Source organism: Elaeis guineensis, chromosome 11 (assembly GCF_000442705.2).
Source record: "Elaeis guineensis isolate ETL-2024a chromosome 11, EG11, whole genome shotgun sequence".
NCBI lineage: Eukaryota > Viridiplantae > Streptophyta > Magnoliopsida > Arecales > Arecaceae > Elaeis > Elaeis guineensis.
This window is the reverse complement of record NC_026003.2, coordinates 93,465,935-93,487,748: the sequence shown is the minus strand read 5'-3', so window position 1 is coordinate 93,487,748 and position 21,814 is coordinate 93,465,935. Positions and strand designations below refer to the sequence as shown.

The following is a 21,814-nucleotide window of genomic DNA, read 5'->3' as shown; positions in this document are numbered from 1 at the left end:
CTCAACAAGCATAAATTTGAATTATGTTACTGAATGATAAGTTGTGGTGCTCAGGACTAGCTATATTGTTGATATCTCATATAGAGCAGAAATATAATTGTGATAGTTCACGGGACTAACCATTTGTATTGATGCCCCACCATGGATTGGAAACATGATTTTGATAGTTTAGGTTGAGCATTTGTAGTCCTCCAAACTAGTCACTTTATTGGTGCTTTATCATAGTTGAAAACATGATCGTGGTATTAGAGTTGAGCACTTATGGTCCTCTAAACTCTACCACGGGCTAAAATATGGTTATGATAGTCTATAAGATTAGCCACTATATTGTTGCCATGCTATGAGTCAGAATGTGATTGTGGTAGTCTAAAGCCAAGCACCTAAATATTATTGGATCCAATATATAATAATTTGAGATAATTATTTGATGTAATTTATTATATAAAAAGATATATTTGCTATGCATACTTTGTGATTATGATATCTTGTGGCATGGGATTCATATGAGTAGCAATTGTTATCGAATATTGGATTCGAGGTATGATACGATTCTTTTTTAAGGATCCTTTCTTTCTTTCTTTTTTTTCCCTTTTTTTTTTTTTTTCTTGTGGGTAGAGACTTGGACTAATTAGTGATGGACTGATTCAATAGACTGGGCCATCATATATATATATATATATATATGTGTGTGTGTGTACATGCGCGCATGTAAAAAAAGTAAATATATAGAATAATTAATATAATCATTCATGTCGATCTTACGTCACAACATAAAATCTTAAAAAACTAGCTGAAAGATATTATTTGAATTCTGTCTAAATACATAAAATTTATTTACTGCATAATCCATATAACATACATCCATATGGGTCATGACATATTTTCCTCAGTTAAAGCTATGACATTTTTACATTACTAGGATCTAAACTCATTCAAATCCAATTACAATTATAGATATAATGGATTGGATTCACTCTAATATTATTTGTCACAATATAAGATCTTATCTAAAATGATTAATCAAAAGATATTATTAAAGATATTTGATCAAATAAAAATATTAAAAATTTATTTATTATATAATCGATATAAAATTAAATATCTATCTATATAAATTCTCGTATATGGTTATCACGCATTGGAGACTCCTAAGCCTCATTAATCCAGTCTCCCATGATGCTGCCCATGCCAGTTAGTTTTTTCAAAGTGGGAACCACTTAGCCAGCATTACTCTTGTGCTCCGGGCGGCTAGTTTCTTCAAAGGGGGAATCACTTAGCCAGCATTACTCTTGTGACCCGGATGGCTCCGGGCGGCTTGGAGGCGGGACAGATGCACATGCTGACGCTCCATTGCAGACCGACTCAGTCATCTGATCCGTGTCAGTCCTCCCAATCTTATCACAACACAAAACGCTAAAAAAAAAAAAAAAAAAAAAAAAAAAAAAAAAAAAAAGAAAAAGAAAAAACATCAGATTTTCCCATTCGCTATGCCCAACGCTCATGGCTATTTTCCTAACATCACTCTATTAACAGCCAACGCGCCTTCCTTCCCGAGATATATAAACCCGGCGTCTTTCTTCTCCCCTGCAGCCCTGCTTCTCTTTGCTAACATAACCCGGTATCGATTCCCCGAGCCAGCGAGAAGAGAGAGGGAGAATCCATCCATGGCAGCCTCGCGATTGAAGGGATTCCGGACCGTTTTGGCCCTCTCAGGGGTGTCGATCGCTGCGGCGGTGACCGTCGTCGGTCCGGCGGCCGCCGCCAACGACCACGGGCCCGCCGGGCTGGAGACTGCGCGGCGGCGGATCGCTGACCCGGCTGCCGCCGTGCCGCCGAGGGAGGTGCAGGAGTCGGCGCTGATGGGCACCAGCCCGATCAGCCCCCTCGACGTCCTAGTGATCGGCGGCGGGGCCACCGGTTGCGGGGTGGCGCTCGACGCCGCGTCCCGTGGGCTTCGGGTAGGGCTTGTCGAGAGGGAGGACTTCTCGTCCGGGACCTCGTCCCGATCCACCAAGTTGATCCATGGAGGTGAGGAAAGTTCTTTTTTGGTTGGGATGGCAAAATTTTTTGTTATCTTTTCCTTAAATGCAATCTTTTTTGGTGGTTTTGTGCTTAAATTCTTGTTTAATATACAAATTCGGTAGTTCGACGTAATGCGGTCTATTTTATGTATGGAGATGCTCATGGATACTCTGTCTTGCCAGTCCATTTTTATTTGGAGTTAGAATTATCTGACATTGTCCAAGTAATTGGATGAGTGGAGCTCTGTATTTTTTGATCTGATCCTTTTGATCTTTCATCTTTCCCATCTTTTATCTCTTGTCTCTAATCAGTATCCCCAGCCCACGGATATCAGATTGCGAACGAATACCCCGAGGATTCTCTGACTGATAGCTTATCCAATCAAACACGTTTTAAGTTTGTAACTTTACCGATGCTTTTGTAATCTTTGGATGCCTTGATATATTATATACAGTGATGGGATACAGTAAGTATATCAGTTATTTAGCTTCAAAGTAACCGTTGCAGAGTTTGGTATGTTTAAGGAGAGGAGATGGAGGATGACTGAAACGGGAATATTGTAGATGGCCGATGATGGAGATTTGTTGTCTCTGAATATTTGGGATATACTAATAGCAATTAAAATCGATTATGTTCTCCTCTATATAAACGGATTTGGAGAGTAAAACTTTAATTGAAAAACTCTGACCCCCTCTTCACCTATTCATCCTTCAACTTGAAAGCAGACACGGTAACATGTTATTGTCCTCAATTCTATTGATTACCTTGATGCATTTGGTTTGTAATGAGTTTCATTATAATGCTAGATAATAGAAGTTACTGACCAAACATCTTAAAAGTTGCTCAACAGTTAAAAAACTCGAGATACATGGCTCTTATATGTACATTGTGTGCCTGCGCACCATAAAATCACTGTGAATGGAGCGTTCATCATCCTTTGACTGAAGTAACCTCCCTACATGCTAAATATTACTTGCCATCTTTTAGACAATGTCTCATGTTGCTTTTTAAATTTGGGAGTCACTTATGCAGTTGGTTCCCTTTTTTTGTCTTAAATAATGGCAGATCTTCATTGATCTGACATTCTGAAGTAGAAAAGATATAGGTTCTTTTGTCCAAGGAGACAAGTAGGAGAGTGAGGTTACTTAGCTTTATAAATTGTTAGAGATATCTTTTATATCTAGTTCATAAATCTTATGCTTCATACATATCCAGCAGTGTATTTTACCTCTAGGACAACAAAGATAATGTATGTAGTATTTTGGACAATGCTCTTATCTGTTATTATGTAGCAATCTCATCTCATGATCCAAGTTCTATAAACAAATTTTATTTCTTGGAATTGAAACCGCCTTGTACTTCACCTACAAAGACTAGCCAAAAGTTGTAATTTGAGATCCTTGACCTTGCTTAAGTATCTATGGTCTCTCTAGTACACAATTGATATGAGACTAAATACATGCCTATGTGGGTCTTTGCACACTCTCCTTGTTTAAGCCTCGGCATCCTTTCAAGAGAGTATGGTCCAATCATAAATCAATCACAAACAACATAACTGGCTCATGATCAGCCCAAAAGGACTTGTTAAGGCCATGCCCCTTAGTTGCCAGCCAATTCCACTTTGATATCATTTTTATAACAACCTATGACCTCACCTAACAAAACCAGTCGAAAAGTTATTAATTAGGCTCCTTGCTCTTGTTTAAGCATCAAAGGTCTTTTGAATGCGTAACTAATGTGGGACTAAAAATATGCTCGCATAGGTCGTCATTATAACAACTTAGAACCTCATCCAAAAAAAGCTTGATAGAAGTTGTAATTTGGGATCCCTAGCCTATTTAAGTCCAAGATCTTCCTTATTTCCTTCTTTTCTTTCCTTTTTTTCTTATTTGGAACCTGAATTTGATGTTAAGCAAAATGCAAGAAAAATAGTATACAACAAAAGCATACATAAGAATAGATGTTCTATTTTTGAGCATGGTGATGAGTACCTTCTATAGTTCATAAATTAAGCTAGCTCTCAAGATTCGCCATCTTAGTATTGGATCTCGTATCCTATACCAGTACCATCATATCACTATGTCGATAAGCCTGGTGCAAGAACCAATTTGGCATACCAAGACTTGGTACGCCCCCCATACCATATACTGGTTCGGCATCAATATAGCCGGTACACATTGGTACTAATTGGTATGACAAATCTTGCTACCACTATTTATAGAGGAAGCGAGAAAATTGAAAAGAGCATGCAGAGGAGTTATGTGCCATGAATTATAAAAATCTAAAATATATAAAAATACATCATTCCCACAATATTTTTTTCTCTATTTTCTGAAAATCATCATTAGTCTCTTGAATCACCATAATCAGCCTTGTTCCAAATATTTGAGTTTTTCTTTCGGAGGTCTTGTTTTTCGAACACTCTTTTCAATCCTTACAAGCCTCCTCTAGTGTTATTGCAACCTTTTCCTAATCTTTTCTCACAACTTGCATCTATGCTAAATTAAGTCTTCCCCTTCCTTTTCCTTTATTGTTTTGCACATATTGGAGCACCTCTTCTTACAAGGGCTTCTTCAATTTCTTATGTGAATACCATTTTTAGTGCCCTTTCATCTCTTCTCCTGTGCCTCTTCTAATATACTAATTCCTCACCTTATCTTTCCTTGTTTTACTACTCATTGATCTAAATATTTTCATCTTTAACACATTTATCTTGCTTGGTTGGGTTCTTTTTATCATTAAACATTGTAGAATCTAAACCATACATATTGCCTTTTAATATCAATTTTTAATATAGTTTTTACATTAGTTGTTGTCACATGCTAGTCACACGGCATCATAAACAAGTTCTTTTCTTCACTAACCTATCTCTAGTTTTATGTGATATGCCTTTCTGCGTCATTCCATTCTTTGGTATAACAGATTCAAGGAAACTGATCACAAGCTACCATCAGCATAAGAGTCTGTTTGCGTTTGCATGTACGAAGAGAGGCTTATCTTCTAAACTTGAGACATGTGCCCATTGAATGCAGTTTTGTTTGAAATAGACGATGCCACCTAGGCCTTCAACTTGCATGTTATCAATAATAAAGAAATCTTTTGTTCATTCACTCATTTTTACCATTTACAACCTAGAAGACCAAAGTTCTGTCCCAACACATAACACAGCAAAAGCATTGGTACAGAATTATCAACAGTGACCTCTCCAATATGACTTTCTGTGACAAACATTATATTCCTTATCTATGGCAGGAACAACACTTTGGTAAGAGGTTATACATGGTCTCATTGACAGAAATCTTCATTCACCATTCACATAAATCTATTTGTCAATTAATTGACTTTGATGCTTGATGGTCATCTAAACATGAATTGTATAAACTATGTTTCGAAATGAACAAGGAGATCAACGGGACACAATCTGCAACATGAATGATATCAGAAGGAAGTTAGTTTGCTACTCCCTTTACAAACTCTATGTTCAGTGATAAAAGCCAGAAAGCAGATCTAAAGAAAGGCACAAACATATGAATTATCCAGTATGGATATATAATAAATTTGCTATCTCTTACCACAAAAAAGAAAAAAAAAGGAACACCTGGTTAATAGGGCCTTCAAGAAAGAAGAATTTTTCTAAATAACTTCAGGTTAATAGGGCCTTCAAGCTTCCATATCCTGTACAAGTATCAACAACTAAGCACACCTGGTTGTTACTAAAGGGCCTTCTTGAGTGTAGGCGAATGAAAGGAAGCGGAATTTTCTCTGCCTTGAACAATTTTACTCGCAACCAAGTTTTCAAACAATCATAGCAGTTTCTCTAATCATTTAATTGGAGATGCAGGAGAACAAGAAAGGAAGAAAAAGGAAACAGAGAAGTGTGAGAGGAGGACATGCCAAACAAGAGAAAACAAAGGAAATAGATGCCTTTTGGTTTTACCATCCTGTCATTCTCTGTTTTCATTTATTAACTAGAAAAATGATTTTTACATGGTCAAAAAATGAAGACACTACCATTATTGACTGACCACTCCATGTGCTCAGTTATAGGTTTTTATTACAATAAGTCCACAACTGATATAGGGCTTGTAAGAACTTAACAAATATGGGAGTAAAATACGAAACATGGCACCACGAACACATTTTGCACTCATAACTATTATCAAATGTAACCACATTTTACTAAGCCCTAACAAGCTTAGAATATTCTCTTCTCTATGTCTTTCTATCATGGCTAATAAGGAAGCCTTCTTGTTCCTCTATAACAAGCTCCTGATCATCTAGTTGATTAACATACATCCAACTTATTCAAGCAAAACTAATCCCCAGTCCTTTTGTGCACCTTTGATCACTAGAAAAATTCAATCATCTATAATAAGTTAATATCAGTTACAACTCCATTGACAATTCTTGATGAAATAATTCATCTTTTCTGAAAGTTATAGGTAGGACAAAACTTGGAATCTTAGGGCAGTCTGCGACATTAAAGTTCGTGTAACCTACTTTTTGTATAATTCTTGTCAGGCAAGCTGTTTCAATGTCTAATAGTTATTTCGCTCTAATTATGTTGAACTGTTTTTTCAGGGGTCAGGTACTTGGAGAAGGCAGTGTTTAATCTTGATTATGGGCAGTTGAAACTTGTTTTCCATGCACTTAGGGAGCGTAAACAAGTTATTGAGAATGCACCACACTTATGCCATTCTTTGCCATGCATGACACCATGTTTTGATTGGTTTGAGGTTGTGTATTACTGGATGGGACTAAAGTTATATGATCTTGTTGCTGGCCGAAGGATGCTACATTTGTCACGTTATTATTCTGCGAATGAGTCAGTCGAACTTTTTCCTACTCTTGCCAAAAAGGGTCATAAGAGAACCTTGAAAGGAACAGTGGTTTATTATGATGGGCAAATGAATGATTCTCGGCTGAATGTAGGATTGGCTTGCACTGCTTCATTACTAGGTGCAGCAGTGCTTAACCATGCAGAAGTAATCTCCTTCATTAAGGATGAGTTTGGTGAGCGGATAATTGGCACACGCATCCGTGATAACTTATCAGGTAGACACAAGCAAGTTTATACTTTCTTTTCCCAGAAACCAAGTAATTTAGTTGTATAAGCTTTGCATACATGGCATCATGCTTAGTTAATTTCTTGATGGTGTCTCTTCTCTACTGACTAGGTTTGCAAATGAATATTGCCTGTATAAATAATCATCTCATGTATAACACTTCTTTTATTATGTAAGCTTAGCTTGATGACAATCTCCACTTATTATTGTTACATTGCTTCAGAAGAATTTGTGGCAATTTGTGGCTTCTAACATGACCCTTTAATGTTGGTTACACATTACAGGGCAAACACTTAATGGCTTGACATGACAAACACAATTGCTAATACATGAAATCGGGACTATCATATCTCTTTTGTGTGCTTGTACATTTTAATATAAAATGTGCAACCATATTTCAAATCCTATGCCATAATTAAAGGAGGCTTAAGTTGCTAGAATTTTTCCTTTCTACAAGATGTATAATTTCAGTTCTTTTGGTTCTATGAACCTCAACTGAGTCTTCCTACTCTACATTTTCGTAGAGCTGCCAACCATGTTAACCATGTCGCTAGGCAAATGTTTATGCTACATCACTTGTTAGCTTTTCTAACCAGTCATAATTTTCTGATCAATGATCAACTAAGTAGTAGTAAACTTTGTCCCACCAAGCCATAATAACAATTATACACCGTACACTTCCCTTCTGTCTTTCATCTTCCAATTTTCTTTCATCTTCATTTTTTGTTGGACAAAGTTGGGCCTTCATTCCTTTCCCAAGTATACTTTAGCATCACAGTTATGTATTTTGCTTCTTACAAGTTTCATAACTAGTGCTTCCTCTTCTTGATTATCTCAAGGCTGACCTTTTATGGTTTTAAGCACCAGAGAATGATTTTCTTGATCTCATCAATGGCAAACATGTGTTACTCTGATTTCTAATGAAGCAACCACTTCTTGTCAGGCAAATTTCAACTATGATAGACAATGAATTTCATCATTCTCTTCCTTGTTTTTGACTGCTAAACATCAAGAGCACACCATGCAACTTGTTATGAAAGATACAACATATGCATCTAACTTGTTCTAACTTCTTTAAATGTTGATTTACAGTTTAGCAGGTCTGTGCCTTAATATGTGATCCAACTTTATTATATTATACAAGTATTTATTATTACATAAAAATATCCTTTCAGGAAGCTATGCTTATTGTTGGTATTTGACACTGCTTCACACAAGAAGCTATCTGAGTGTTGTATGCCGTTATACATGCTAAAAAATTTTACTATTCTTAAGATTAATGCTGCTCCCTGAGGTTTATACTCCTGTTCACTGTAGTGTTACAGTTTGCCATATTTGCTTAGTGAGATAAGCCAACTATGTCATTTTATCCAAAAAGAACCTTGACGCAGTTATTGTTTTAAAGACCATCGATTTTGAAAATCAAATATCAGCCTTATAGTTCTTCACAATTTAATACTCTAGTTTGCCGTGTTTCCAAGCAAAGAAAATTATCTTGATTTGTCTTTCAGTAATAACAAAGCATGTTTTTGGCAGCCCATTATTTAGAGAGTTTTGTCATTGAATTTATTTTCTTGCTTATACATTATTTGTTTTTCAGTGATAACATGAACATGCTTTTGATGTCCGTTATTTAGAGGAATGTGAAATGGAATTTAATTTATTGCCTTGAACACATGTATGATCTAATCAGACCCCCTGGAAAGCTCTATCTTATGAATGATTGCTGTTGTCATAAAATTAATGAGTATTAAGTGTAGTAAGTGGAGTCAACCATTAAGCTGTTGAGGTTTAGTCTGGAGAATTGCACTTGACCTGGAGCTAGGCTTTGATTGTTAGTTTTTTTCTGGTTGGTATACAACTACCTGGATGTGACATCGATTTTTTTCCTTTTCTTAAGCTGCTATGGATGTTTTCTGGAGAATCCATATATTTCTACATTAACTTGTACCAATGGCCCAGTTTTTCTAATTTTACATACGTGCAAGTTATCTTGCTCAGGAAAGACAACCATCTTCTTTTTGATAAGGGGTCTATTCATCATCACCTTAGACAAAAGTAAACATGTGTAATTGTATACAATGTTTTATTTATCATCAATTTGCTACGGATTATTCTGCTTACCTTTTGCATAAAGTAGCAGCAATACATTCTCTTTTGTCTAGTTAGTGCAACTAAACCATTTTATTCTACTTGTTTTGCTCCTTAACACCTGTAAAGTGATTCAGGAAAAGAATTCGATGCATTTGCTAAAGTGTTGTAAATGCGGCTGGACCCTTTTGCGACTCCATAAGAAAAATGGCTAACAAAGATGCACCACCCATGATCTGTCCAAGTAGTGGTGTGCACATAGTTTTACCTGATTATTATTCTCCTGAGGGAATGGGACTGATTGTTCCCAAAACTAAGGATGGGCGTGTAGCGTTCATGTTGCCCTGGCTGGGAAGGACAGTTGCAGGGACTACAGATTCCAACACTGCAATCACAATGCTCCCAGAACCACATGAAGATGAGATACAATTTATATTGGATGCCATCTGTGATTACCTTAACGTTCAGGTTTATACTTTGGCCACATGTTTCTTCACTTTCTGAGTTAATCAGTTTCTGTTTATCTGTCATTGTTTAGAAGTTGGTATACACCTCTTATATTTACATACATACATACAATATATATATATATTATATATATATATATATATATATATAGAGAGAGAGAGAGAGAGAGAGAGAGATGGCAAGTATTTGTATTCACACTTGGAATCCCTTTGGTTCCCCAATTATAGATAATACATATCTGCTCTTGAGTTGTTTTATTGTGCTAAACATGTGAAGCCTTGTTTGCAAATTTCTAGCTCTAATATTACTTGAGAACTGCATTATGAGGATAGCTTCAATTAAGTACCTTTTTAAAAGCAAGCCATTTAAAATTTGCTCAACCACCTTGAATAACCTAGTTTACTTAAGATAGTCTACTGCTCATTTCCATTGATTATCTTGGCCATCTTATTCTAAAGGATGTGACATCTCAATATACGAATCGGACATGGAAGCAATATAAGGTTGTCTACTTTATAGTGGACCAAAGAGAAAATCAAGGTAATTCATAGGATATAAGATTCCCATGTTGCTAATGATATATGAGCATTCCACAGAACTTTCTGTGTACAAGACCAATAACTGATGTAAATAAGAAATGTAGTTCTGTCATGTTTATTGGTGTTGTAGATTACTTGAGATTATGCAATGTACATGTATCATGACAATAAATACAGATTTCTCGGATTGTTTTTGATTGTAGATATTTTTGTATAAGTTGAGAACTATGTTTATCTGTCTAACCATGCTTGTAGACTGGTATAAACAATTGATGTTAGAGGAAAATCAAATATAGTAGCATATCCGAGTTTGCTTGTTCTGAATACATTTACAAACAAGTGTCTTTTCTGTGCCGATGCATGCCCAGGTGTCAGATGATGTGATAAATTTTGGGTTGGGTAAAATTTATGATGCTTTAGTGAGTTAGTCCATAGACTATATATTAGGATGCCCTTGAGTAGGAAAATGAGTAATATCAACTCATTTTATTTCTACTATCTTCACAATGTTTTTTGGTACGATTTTGCAATCACAGCAATCCACTTGTTTCAAAGTTTTTAGTTATGCAATGTCCTTTAATGTCTTAATCTGTTCTGTTGTATATCATCTCCTGGAAATAGTTTAGTTATAACATCTAATTTATATATCTGGTGAAAATCTCAGGTAAGGCGCTCAGATGTTCTTTCTGCCTGGAGTGGTATTCGTCCATTGGCCATTGATCCGTCAGCAAAGAACACTGAGAGTATTTCTAGAGATCATGTTGTATGTGAAGACTCTCCTGGTCTAATTACAATTACAGGTGGAAAGTGGACCACTTACAGAAGGTAAAGTTCATCGATAAGTTTATTTTGTTTGCTAATGATGATTGTTGTGTAAGAGTTATTGCTTTAAAATAGCATATTTTTGTAACTTTAGAAAAGTGCATTATGCCCTTTGTGTTTCTCATAATGCTATAAGCCTGAATTAGAATAATTGGAATAGGTATTATAACAAGGCAACAACAAATTTCATCCTCATCTATTTTAGAGTTGGCTTTATGCATTCTTGGTTGTTAATTTTTATCCAAGGCCAAGCTGTCTAAAATGTTGGTGTGCATTTCCATGCCAGAATATGCTTACGTGCATATTAATGTTAAAGGTACTCCTATTAGTAATGGATGAAAAGAGGGATAAGCTAAGGATGAGAGATGTGAAGTCTACTTTCTGTCAGCCAGAAGTGTTTGACCCTTTGAATTGTTTGAGGGCATTGTACAATTAAATTTTAACTGAACATTAACATTAGAGGTTGAACACACAATCAAGGCTTCTTTAAATAAGAAAACAGCCTGGCATGAAACCTAAAGTGTTAGACAAATTATTAGCTGGATGCCGAAACTGCTTAACACAAGTCCCTATATGTTACAGGCAATTATCAGTAGCATAGATGTATTCATGTTACTAAATTACCTTCTTGTTTTTTGTTTCTGATGGATGACACCAACGATTCAAAAATTGTGGTATAGGCCCATACTGGTCAGTGGACACTGGCTGGGATGGTATGTACCACACTCTGACCCTGCACTGGTTGGTCTAGGCCGTACCAACCAGTTTTTGAATCTTAGGATTTACCATGTAATTCAATGTTTTATTCATTTAAACTGGTGTCGTTGAACTCATGTACATTTTCTTTTGGGGTGTCATATTGACACATGCAAGCATACAGGTATCATGTCCTGGCCTTAACTGGCTAAGGGTCAGCATGATTTGTGTCCTATGTAGATATTTGGTATGCATCATCATAGATAAATATGCAAGTCTAGAAATGTTTATTTTTAATGGCTAACATCTACTATTATATCTCATAGACCAATTTTGACTGCTTTATACTAATACTAGCTTGCAGACCAAACACAAATTAAAATGGTTTTATTGCATACCTGCAAAAATATAGCTGTGTAAGCTTAAAATTCATCTTATAAACTTCAGTGGACATAAAACCATATTTACTCATTAACAAAGCATTTTTTGAGTGAGGGCAGTCCTTGGTGCAATGGTAAGGCTTCTCCATTGTGACGTGCGTGTCATAGATTCAAAGCATGGAAACAACCTTTGCACATGCAGGTTTAAGCCTGCATCCATCCAACCCTCCCAAGACCCTGTGGCAGGAGCTTTGTGCATAGGGACGTCCTTGAAAAAGCATTTTGATTGTTATATACATATGTTACCACTATTAGAGGTACTGCATATTAGTAGTGGTATTCTGGGAAGCTTCTAGACCATATGTTACTGTTATTCTTGACCTTACCTCTGGTGTACAATGATGACTTTTTGTTATTGTGCCCAACCTGTAAATCTAGCTTTCAAATTCTTAGCAGTGGCAAAAAAAAAAAAAATCAAAAGGGTAGGGTCCTAGGCCATCTCAAATAATTACAGAGTCCTTGGGTTGGAATTGGCATAAGTTAGACTGGAAGGCAGGGTATAACCTTGACCCATACTTATCAGTATATATTGTTGCATGTAACTTCGATAGACATCGGAACGGAATGACTGGCAGTAGTATCTGCAGGCATTGGCAGTATAAACCCGTGCACCTTGTATCTTGCTGATAACCTACTGATATGTGATGTGTTTTTGGGCATTTCAGTTCCTAGGCATATGTTTTCGGATGTTGGAAGCTAAGGTTGCATCGCACATTAAAATATTGTCACATCCAGTAGAAAGGGATTTTTCTCCCCACAGTACCTTAGTTTTTGCAGCAAAGATGACCTTACCTAAGTTTTGGAGATGTATGCATGTCCATAACAGCAAAAATAAGAACCTTGAACAATTGAGTTCACAGTACCAGAGTATTATTAGGTCAGCAGTGGAAATGGACACTGCTTTGGTATCTTGAATGAACTGCTAATGCTGCCAATAAAAAGAGTTTGATATGTGAATGTCAAGAAGTCAGGAAACTATGTTTTGCTTTCTCGTCTTTGTCAAAGACCATCCACCTGTATGCTCATGGTTGTTTAGCATGTGCGTTGCATCATTTCAAGCTAATATTTTATGGCTACGTAATGGTATTCCGTACCGGCCGGTACATCTATACCGTACCGATTCAGTACATCCTATACTGTATCGATGGAGAACCGGTGCAGTTCAGATCGATTTTTCGGTACATGGTCCAAACCAGACCGTACCGGTCGGTTCGGTATGGTACGGACTCGAACCGCACGAAACCAGACAGTTCAGTCCGGTTCGGTGCGGTAAGGGTCCGGTTCGGTACAGTTCAGTGCAGTTTTTTTTTTTTTTAGTGGTGGTGGGTGGGGATTGTTTTTGATTTTTTTTTATGTCAATATGGGTCGGTATGGTATGGTACGGTACCATACCGTACCGAGCAAGAACCGGTACGAATCTTGGTACCAATTCCTAAAACCTTGCTACATATACATATTAACAACATAAATAAGCTTAAAATTCATATTATAAATTAGAGTCGGCATAAAACTATGTTTACATGTTAATGAAAGTTATGAAACATTGTTGAGTGTTGTACACATGTTGCCACTAGGTGCATATGGTAATGGTACTGTGGAAAGCTTCCAGATTATAAGTGCGACAAGTAACAACCCAAGACCTAACTAAAAAGACTAGCTTGAACATATTATTTGTTTCCCTTCGCTCTGTACAAGTGTCTAAGATCTTCCCAGCATACAATTGATGTTGAACCAAACACATGCTAGCATAGATCCTCACATACTACCCGTGTTTAAGCCTTGGTGTCCTCACCATGTTAAGGGTTCAAATCTATTCAAATTCAATTACAAATACCATGATGAGCCCATGGTCAAACCAAAAGGGTCCTTGTTGCAGTCTCCCCCAATCCTCATGGACTATGGGTTGGGTCCTCTCTATACCATTTCTATCATGTCCCAACCTAGATGTCTACACTCCACTCATTTTAGGTTAAGCCTTAGGATACATGAACTTAGGCTTTGATATCATTTATAACAATTTAAGATCTCACCTAACAAGGCTAGCCAGAAAGTATTATTTAGGTTTCTTGGCCTATATAAGCACCCAAGATCTCTCCAACATGAAATAAATGTGGGACTAAACACATGCCTACACATGTCCTTCCTATATGTTACTGTTATTTTAATTTTTCCTCCGATGTAGAAATCATTTTGGTTGTTACAATGCCCAATTTGCAAATCTAGCTTTCAAATTCTTAATAGGGAAAAAGATCTAATTGAAACCACTTTAGAATATCTCAAATAATTACAAAGTCATCAGGTTGGTCTTGCCATATGTTAAAAATTGGAAAGGAGGGAACGAGTATGTACCACTACTTATCAATAGATTGGTGCATATGTTTTTGATAGACATTGAAATAGGATGATATGCAACAGTTTGCACAGGCATGAGCAATAGAAACTCATCATCTTGTATCATACTGATAACCTACTAATATCTGATGTATTTTTCATATGATATTAAACCAAGTGAGCGCTTTACTTCTTGGGCTCATATTTTTGCATTTAGGAAGTTGACGAAAGGTTGCATCACACCCACATACACACACTGAAATCCAGCAGAAGGAAATTTTTTTCCCATAGTACCTTAGACTTTGCTGCTATTATGTATTAAAGATGAACTTACCCGAGCTTTATAGACATATGCATGATTATGTCAGGGTAAAAATAAGACTTAAAGAATTGAGCTCATAGTAGAATGTTACTATTAGGTCAACACTGGAAATTGTTTTGGTGTCTTGAATGAAATGCTCATTCTAGCAACAAAGAAAACAATCAAGCGTCATGCAAAAAAAATTACATACTATGATGTTAGTGAACCATGCTTTGCTTTCCATCATCTTTTATAAGTCCATAAAATTCCCTGATATTATTGGCATCTTGATGAAATCATGATATGAAAATGATTATCTTTGTTGCACCTTATAATTCCTTCTAACTGGTGGTTTCTAGGTCCATGTTAAGGTTTATGATCATTATTGGCTTGCTACACTATGGATATGATCTTCTCCTATTTATACATTCATTGTAATCGGCTTACCATCTGCTTTTCCAGCATGGCTGAAGATGCAGTTGATGCAGCTATAAAGTCAGCCAAGTTGAACCCTACGAATGGCTGTGTGACCGACCACCTGCAAATTGTTGGTGGTTATGGATGGGATCCTGCATCATTCACTGTAATCGCACAGCAATATGTACGCATGAAGAAGACACATGGTGGGAAGGTTATTCCTGGGGTAATGGACAGTGCTATTGCCAAGCATCTATCTCATGCGTATGGTACTATGGCTGAACGTGTGGCTACGATTGCTCAGGTCAGACTTCTTCCCTAGAAATCATTGTTGAGAATCTTCAGATTGCAATAGTCAATGCAAATGTAAAATCTACGTATCATTTGTTTTTACCTGTTAATTATTGAGTTGTATAAAAATAAAAAATAACAACTTTGAGCTTTATCCCTAAATATACAGTAGAAAATTTTAAATTATTGAGTGAAGAACACCTAATTTTGCCTTCAATAGACTTTCAAATGGCCAGTTATAAATTTTCTAATGAAAATTCATTCTCCATGTTGTTTCCTTGGATAATATTAAACTTCAGAGAAGATTCATGACCATTTATCATATGATGGGGGGCTTAAACAACCATTGACGTTTGTTCGGACCAAGGAAAAAATCTTTGATATCTTTGCTCACTCATATCTCATCATAATTCTCAATGTCAGCTAATCTTATGATGGTTGCTTTATTTTAGGTGGGCTAAGAATTGTTTTATAATGTTTGAACATTTATTTTCATGACTTAATGTTCTTTTTCTTTATCTAAATCTATTTTCTTTATTTTAAGATAATAAAACAACAATAAACTCAGGATATTAAATTAGCTTTATGTTTGGAAACTAGCCAATGAAGCCTTTAATTTTGTTGGCAACCGTTGGAAGCATGGAATGGTTTCGAAAGAAGAGAATACTGTATTTGCGATGGAAGTCAGAGAAGGCAGGTCTACCAGTGGTGATAGTGAAAAAGTTAAGATCTGTGTAACAAGCATTCAAGGTTGTTGTAGTGAAACAATTGATTGTCAATTGACATCAAAGTCCACATTCAGTCCACTAGAAGAACCTGCCATAGATGGAGGTGCTATAGTTTCTATCATTTGGGGATGATAAAATTTCTGGTTACTATGATGAGAATAAGTAAATATATAATTGCAATAGTGAAGGAAAATTCTGGAGAAATACCATTATGAAACTAATAGTTGTAAAATAGACATACAATCTTATGTGCATATCTATGTGAATGATGAATGTATGGATGGCGAGAGGGTGGGTATTGGTTGGATAGGCCATTACCTGTACCCACCCTGCAATTGGGAACCACGTATCTATACGACCTCCATACCAGCCTTAGGCAGAGCGAGACGGATGAGTTATATGGGATGGATTTGGATAGGTCAGGGTGGGTAAAGTTGTGAGAAATCATTTTCTTGCATACAAATCAAACAAACAAAAATATAATATAAAAGTAAATCTCACTACTTCACATAATATTAAATAAAATAGGAGTTAAGATGTAGAAATAACAAAACAAATTTTCAACAATAATGAAAATAGCAAACAAAGATATTTTCTTGAGGAAGTCGAATGTCATATAAGCTAAGAAAGGTAATTAAGTAAAAAAGTGAACAACTAAGCATATATCTTGTAACTTTCATATGATTAATCTTTCTCATGATCAATCACAATACTTTTTTCTCCATTATTATTATAAATATCATAATCATTAAGGCTTATATATAAATGGGGTCGGGTTCAAGCGGGCACTTCCATTATCTGTACCCACCTCAGATCTACTGCAAGATTTAGAATAATTAAAACCTACAATAATGAAATACAGGCCCATGGTGGTCGGAGGAAGAGAAAGCTTGCTTTCATGGGGATATGGGCTTTCAATACATATTAGTGGTCAAGCAGTATTCATGATGTTAAACCAGATTGGTGGAACCATTAGTTGGTTAAGATCATAGTTTTGGTTATCTGCATATGCTTCCATTTGTGGATAATCCACATGCTTAAGGTGTGTGAAGTCTCAGAGCAAACTTGTTTGGACTAATGATTTCTTCAAGTAATCTCCCTAATTTTTCTGTTTTTGCAGAATGAGAATCTAGGGAAGCGGCTTGCACATGGATATCTATTTCTGGAGGCTGAGGTTGCATACTGTGCTCGGCATGAGTACTGTGCATCTGCTATTGATTTCCTTGCCAGGAGGTCTCGGCTTGCTTTTCTTGACACTGATGCAGCAGGGCGAGCATTGCCGCGTGTTATCAAGATTTTGGCTGATGAACACAGTGGGACAAGGCTAGACAGAAACTAGAGCTGCAGAAGGCTAAAGAATTCTTAGAAACCTTCAAGTCATCAAAAAACGCACAGTTCCATGATGGAAAACATACAGGTATGCACTATTGTATTTTGTAATTCCTTTTCTTCGTATTATTATCATCAGTACCTCATGGAGTACGGTCTTTTCTTTTGGTAGGGTCATGAGCTGAACAATGTTTGACAGCCAGCAATAACTTGTTAAAAGCCTCCCAGCAGAAATTAATTCCTCATGGAAGAAATTGGTATGAGAATAATCACAACTCATTTTGATATTCGAGAAACTAGAATTTGATTTACCTTTTTTGATGATATTTTCTAAGCATCCATCGGAGTTGTTTTGCTCTGGGCCCTCCCAACATGTCAACCAAATAAAAGCTAATATATTATCATTTTTAGGTGCAAAGTTTCCATATTGATTTGAGCTGAACCTATTTGGTATTTTGTCATCTCACATTAGGAAAATATACATCTAGCATGCTCTTGGCAATCCTGTGTATATTCTCTACCAGAATAATCTCCTTCCTTTCGGTGCCACATGGCATGAAAAAATGGAACTTGGCGAATTGGTACAGTTGCTAATGGCATAGCTAATTCGCTTTTCTTCGAGCCAATCATGATGTAGCTCCTCATTCATTGACTTAGATGAAAGGGAACCAAGTTCACCTTCATGAGATTGAGAGAATCGCAGATATGCTAGTGGACAGTTTGCTTACAAGAATTGCCTACTGTAGATTTAGGTCCAAATTTGAGCCCAACTCTTTTAGGCCAATTTGGTAGCTGGACCAGAATGGAGTTGAGCAATACGGTTGCTACTAATAAAATTTTAAAACATAGACTTCTCGTAGTTATGTACTTTTGTCACCTAACTACTAATAAAATTTTAGAAATTTGGTGTAAGAGCATTATTAAATTACGAGTTACCAATTTCGTGTTGTTCCGAAAAAGCTGACCATCGATTTCTGGCAAACTGATTGTATGGTCACCAAATTTTGTTTCTACTTAAAGTGCCCAGATGATGTTGCTGGTACCAAAACATCCTGTTTTAGTTCTTTAATGCATTGCCATTTGGCTTGTTTGTATGTTGAAAAATAGATTGTTATTATGCTTGATGGAAAAACTAGGTGAAGAATTCACATGACAATATTGTAGGCTTAGGGTTGCCTTGTAAATCATCTGTTCTGTATATTTAAAATCCATAGGATCATTGGTGAAGGAAATTTATTCAACATACCTAAATAAATCCTCTTGATAATCCGTCGTAAATTTATCCATGTCATTAGTTTTCACTATATATCCCTTGCTTCTTGGAGCATGGTGGACAGATTGATGTTCATTCTAAATAATTGGTAATGACTCAACCAAGCACAAATGCCTTTTGTTCTAGAGAGATTAAAATATGTAGATTATAGACCATTTGGCTGGAACTCCTGCACCCAGAAGAGCCGTACTCTCGGGTTAGATTATCCACGCCTGATTCCCTTTTTATCATGTATAGAACATTTTCCAACAAGTCTATACTCACAGATGTCTTCTTTTCTAGAATCCAATACGATCGAAACGAAACAAGTCTCCCATATGAACCCAACACATGTTTATATGAGCCTTCTAGAATCCAATATCTTTTCTGGAGCCTTGTTAAAATGAGGCTTTAATTTCCTCTTTGAAGGTATGTAAAACCAAAAAAAAATGATTGTTTTATCTGTTAATGTTTGAACGTCTCGTTCGTTGCCATAAAAAAATTGAAATAAAAACAAATTAGTGAAAAAAAAAAAAGAACAGAAAAGAAAGTAAAAGGGAAAAAAGTATTTTCTCATGTTTGGTGATATGAGAAAATTTTGAAGAAGGATGTTAAGATATAATTTAGTTATCTGGAACCGATTGCTTTCTTGTTCTTTTTCTCTTAATCGCTTCCATTTGGAAAAATTTGATCCTTTATCTTCTCTTGACTTTCTGTCCTTGAATTTTCTTTTACAATCAAACAAACAGAAAAAAGATTCCTCCCTAACAAATCTTTTTTTGCTTCACTTTCTCATCAACCAAAACAGAGCTTTCTTGCTTCTCCTACATCCATGGTTGTTTATAAAAAACTAAACAGCATTTTTTCTTTTTTAAGAGGACAGATAGCATCTTTCTCAATCTCCCCAAGATCATGTGGACTAGAACCATCACTGGTAGTTTGTATTTTGTGTTACATACCAACCTGCCGAGACGACCCATGGCCCTATCTCCTTCATACAGTATTTAACAAGATTTACGCAATCATCATTCGTTCAGCCTCTTTTAAAAAAAAAAAAAGAAAAAGAAAAAAGAGGGCGTAGCCCAACTATATTTTATTGAAGAATGAAAAAAATAAATAAGAATCTTTTAGAGCCGTCAAAACAGGCTCGCGGATGGCCGGCCTTCACTGGCCGGGCCTATTAGGCCGAGCCAAAAAAGTTGTTTTGATAAACAGGCCATCAAATAGCAATCAATCATAGTCCTTATAAATGAAAGACCTAAACGGATCGGCCCCTATAATCACCAAAAAATTAAAATAATTAAAAAAATTAAAAAACTCTCACATATACTTCATCAAATAAATAAATAAAATCAATCCCTACATCAAATTTTAAAACACCAAAAGTAAATATGAAATAACTAAAAAAAATTGTAATAATATCATAATTTCGATTCTCTATAAAAAAAAAACACCACAAACTAATTAAATTCTATAAAATCAAAAAAATCAACAAATAATAAATATTGTTTAAATAATATTAAGTCCAATCATTGAATTTCAATACATATTTTTAATTAAAATATTTTAGATAATTTTTAATTAGAACATTAAGAAAAAAAAAGTTCAGGAGCTTAACAAAAAGTCAATCAAATGACTGACTTTAATATTAAACTTTCTTTTTAACATTTAACAATTTGTATAATTATATTATTTTTTTTAAATAAACGGGCTGACCTGCGGGCTAGACAGCCCGGTCCTTTACACATGGGGCCATAAACGGGCCAGGCTAAAGAGCCTTTTATTGAATGGGCTGCCAAAATATTAGTCCAGTCCTACCATTTAAGAGTCTAAATGGGCCGGCTCGTGGGCCACGGCCCATTTGGACGGCTATGGATCTCCCTCGGCTGAGAAAGGGGAAAGGACATCAGTTACAGCATAACAAGTTCTCCAACTTATCCCAGCTTACCAACTTGCTGGAATTACAGAACTCTCCATTCCTTTACAAAAGTTACAGCATTCTGTTGAGGAGAATGTTCTTAGTGGTGGCCTTCTTTAGGAATATGCGGTTGTTTTTCTCTTGCCATGGGCACCAACAAGTACTTGCAAGTAGTGCAGGAACCGGCATCTTCATTCAATCCACGGTGATCATAATGATGGTACGCGTGCTCTAATTACAGCTCTAAGCTTCAAATATTTCCAATGGCAGCAGAGGCTTTTGACGTTCTCCGGCTAGCAGCTCCTGCAAAGCAGAATCGAAAGAGCTTCAAAGTCCACACTGATTCAAGAATTTGCACAGCAAACTAACTGAAGACTGCTTAGAAGTTGATGTTTGAGGACGGCGTATCCATACTCATTCAAAGAAAAAACCTACAAAATATCCATCATCTCAGTCCACTTCTACTGCTGTTTCAATGTGATCTTCTTAACCGGATTTTTGATCCTCTGCTCCAACAATCAGCTACAGCTGTCTTCCTAGGCTTCATTTGATATGGGGAAGTGGGATGATGTTCCCCAAAGTGGGGTTTATCCTGCCAAATAGCCAAGAGCACTCGGGAATGGGAAAAACTTATCCTCTCCAATAAATACACCAAAAGTGAAAAGGTAATTTTATAAAATCTAAATTATTACAAAAATAGATGCACTCATTGATTTTCTGTACCTATCCCTCCGATCAAATGCCAAAAAAGATTTGTCTAATTGAATAATTTACCACTTTTATAATGCAAGGGATATCTCTTTAAAACTTATCCTCACTATCAAAAGCTGCCTTTGAAATTGCCAATTCATATAAAGCTAAAACTAGAGAGCAGACCATGGCATCACTGACCAAGGTATCTTCTCAGAACCGTCGTAGATCTTCCATTACCAAGTTGACCTTTTCTACAGTACACCGAATAACATTCAAGTCCTTTTACCTCCTTGTATCCTTGACTATCCAATCTAACATGGATGACTTTGATTTATCCATCTAAATCCATCGATGATGACCGGTTGTAGCTGGTTTTATACATGGCTGGTGCGATAAATATGTTGAACATC

General features: G+C 36.2%; 1 protein-coding gene across 1 annotated transcript; it reads left to right on the top strand.

The window, feature by feature from the left end:
* The first annotated feature begins 1,466 nt into the window (after positions 1-1,466).
* LOC105061136 (glycerol-3-phosphate dehydrogenase SDP6, mitochondrial) lies at positions 1,467-20,831 on the top strand. Its single transcript, XM_073245324.1, is given in 9 exon segments — positions 1,467-2,028; positions 6,604-7,077; positions 9,317-9,340; positions 9,343-9,647; positions 10,851-11,011; positions 15,239-15,497; positions 17,333-17,522; positions 17,525-17,629; positions 20,737-20,831. Coding segments are annotated over 9 exon segments (2,154 nt in total). The 5' UTR covers positions 1,467-1,487.
* The last annotated feature ends 983 nt before the right edge of the window (positions 20,832-21,814 follow it).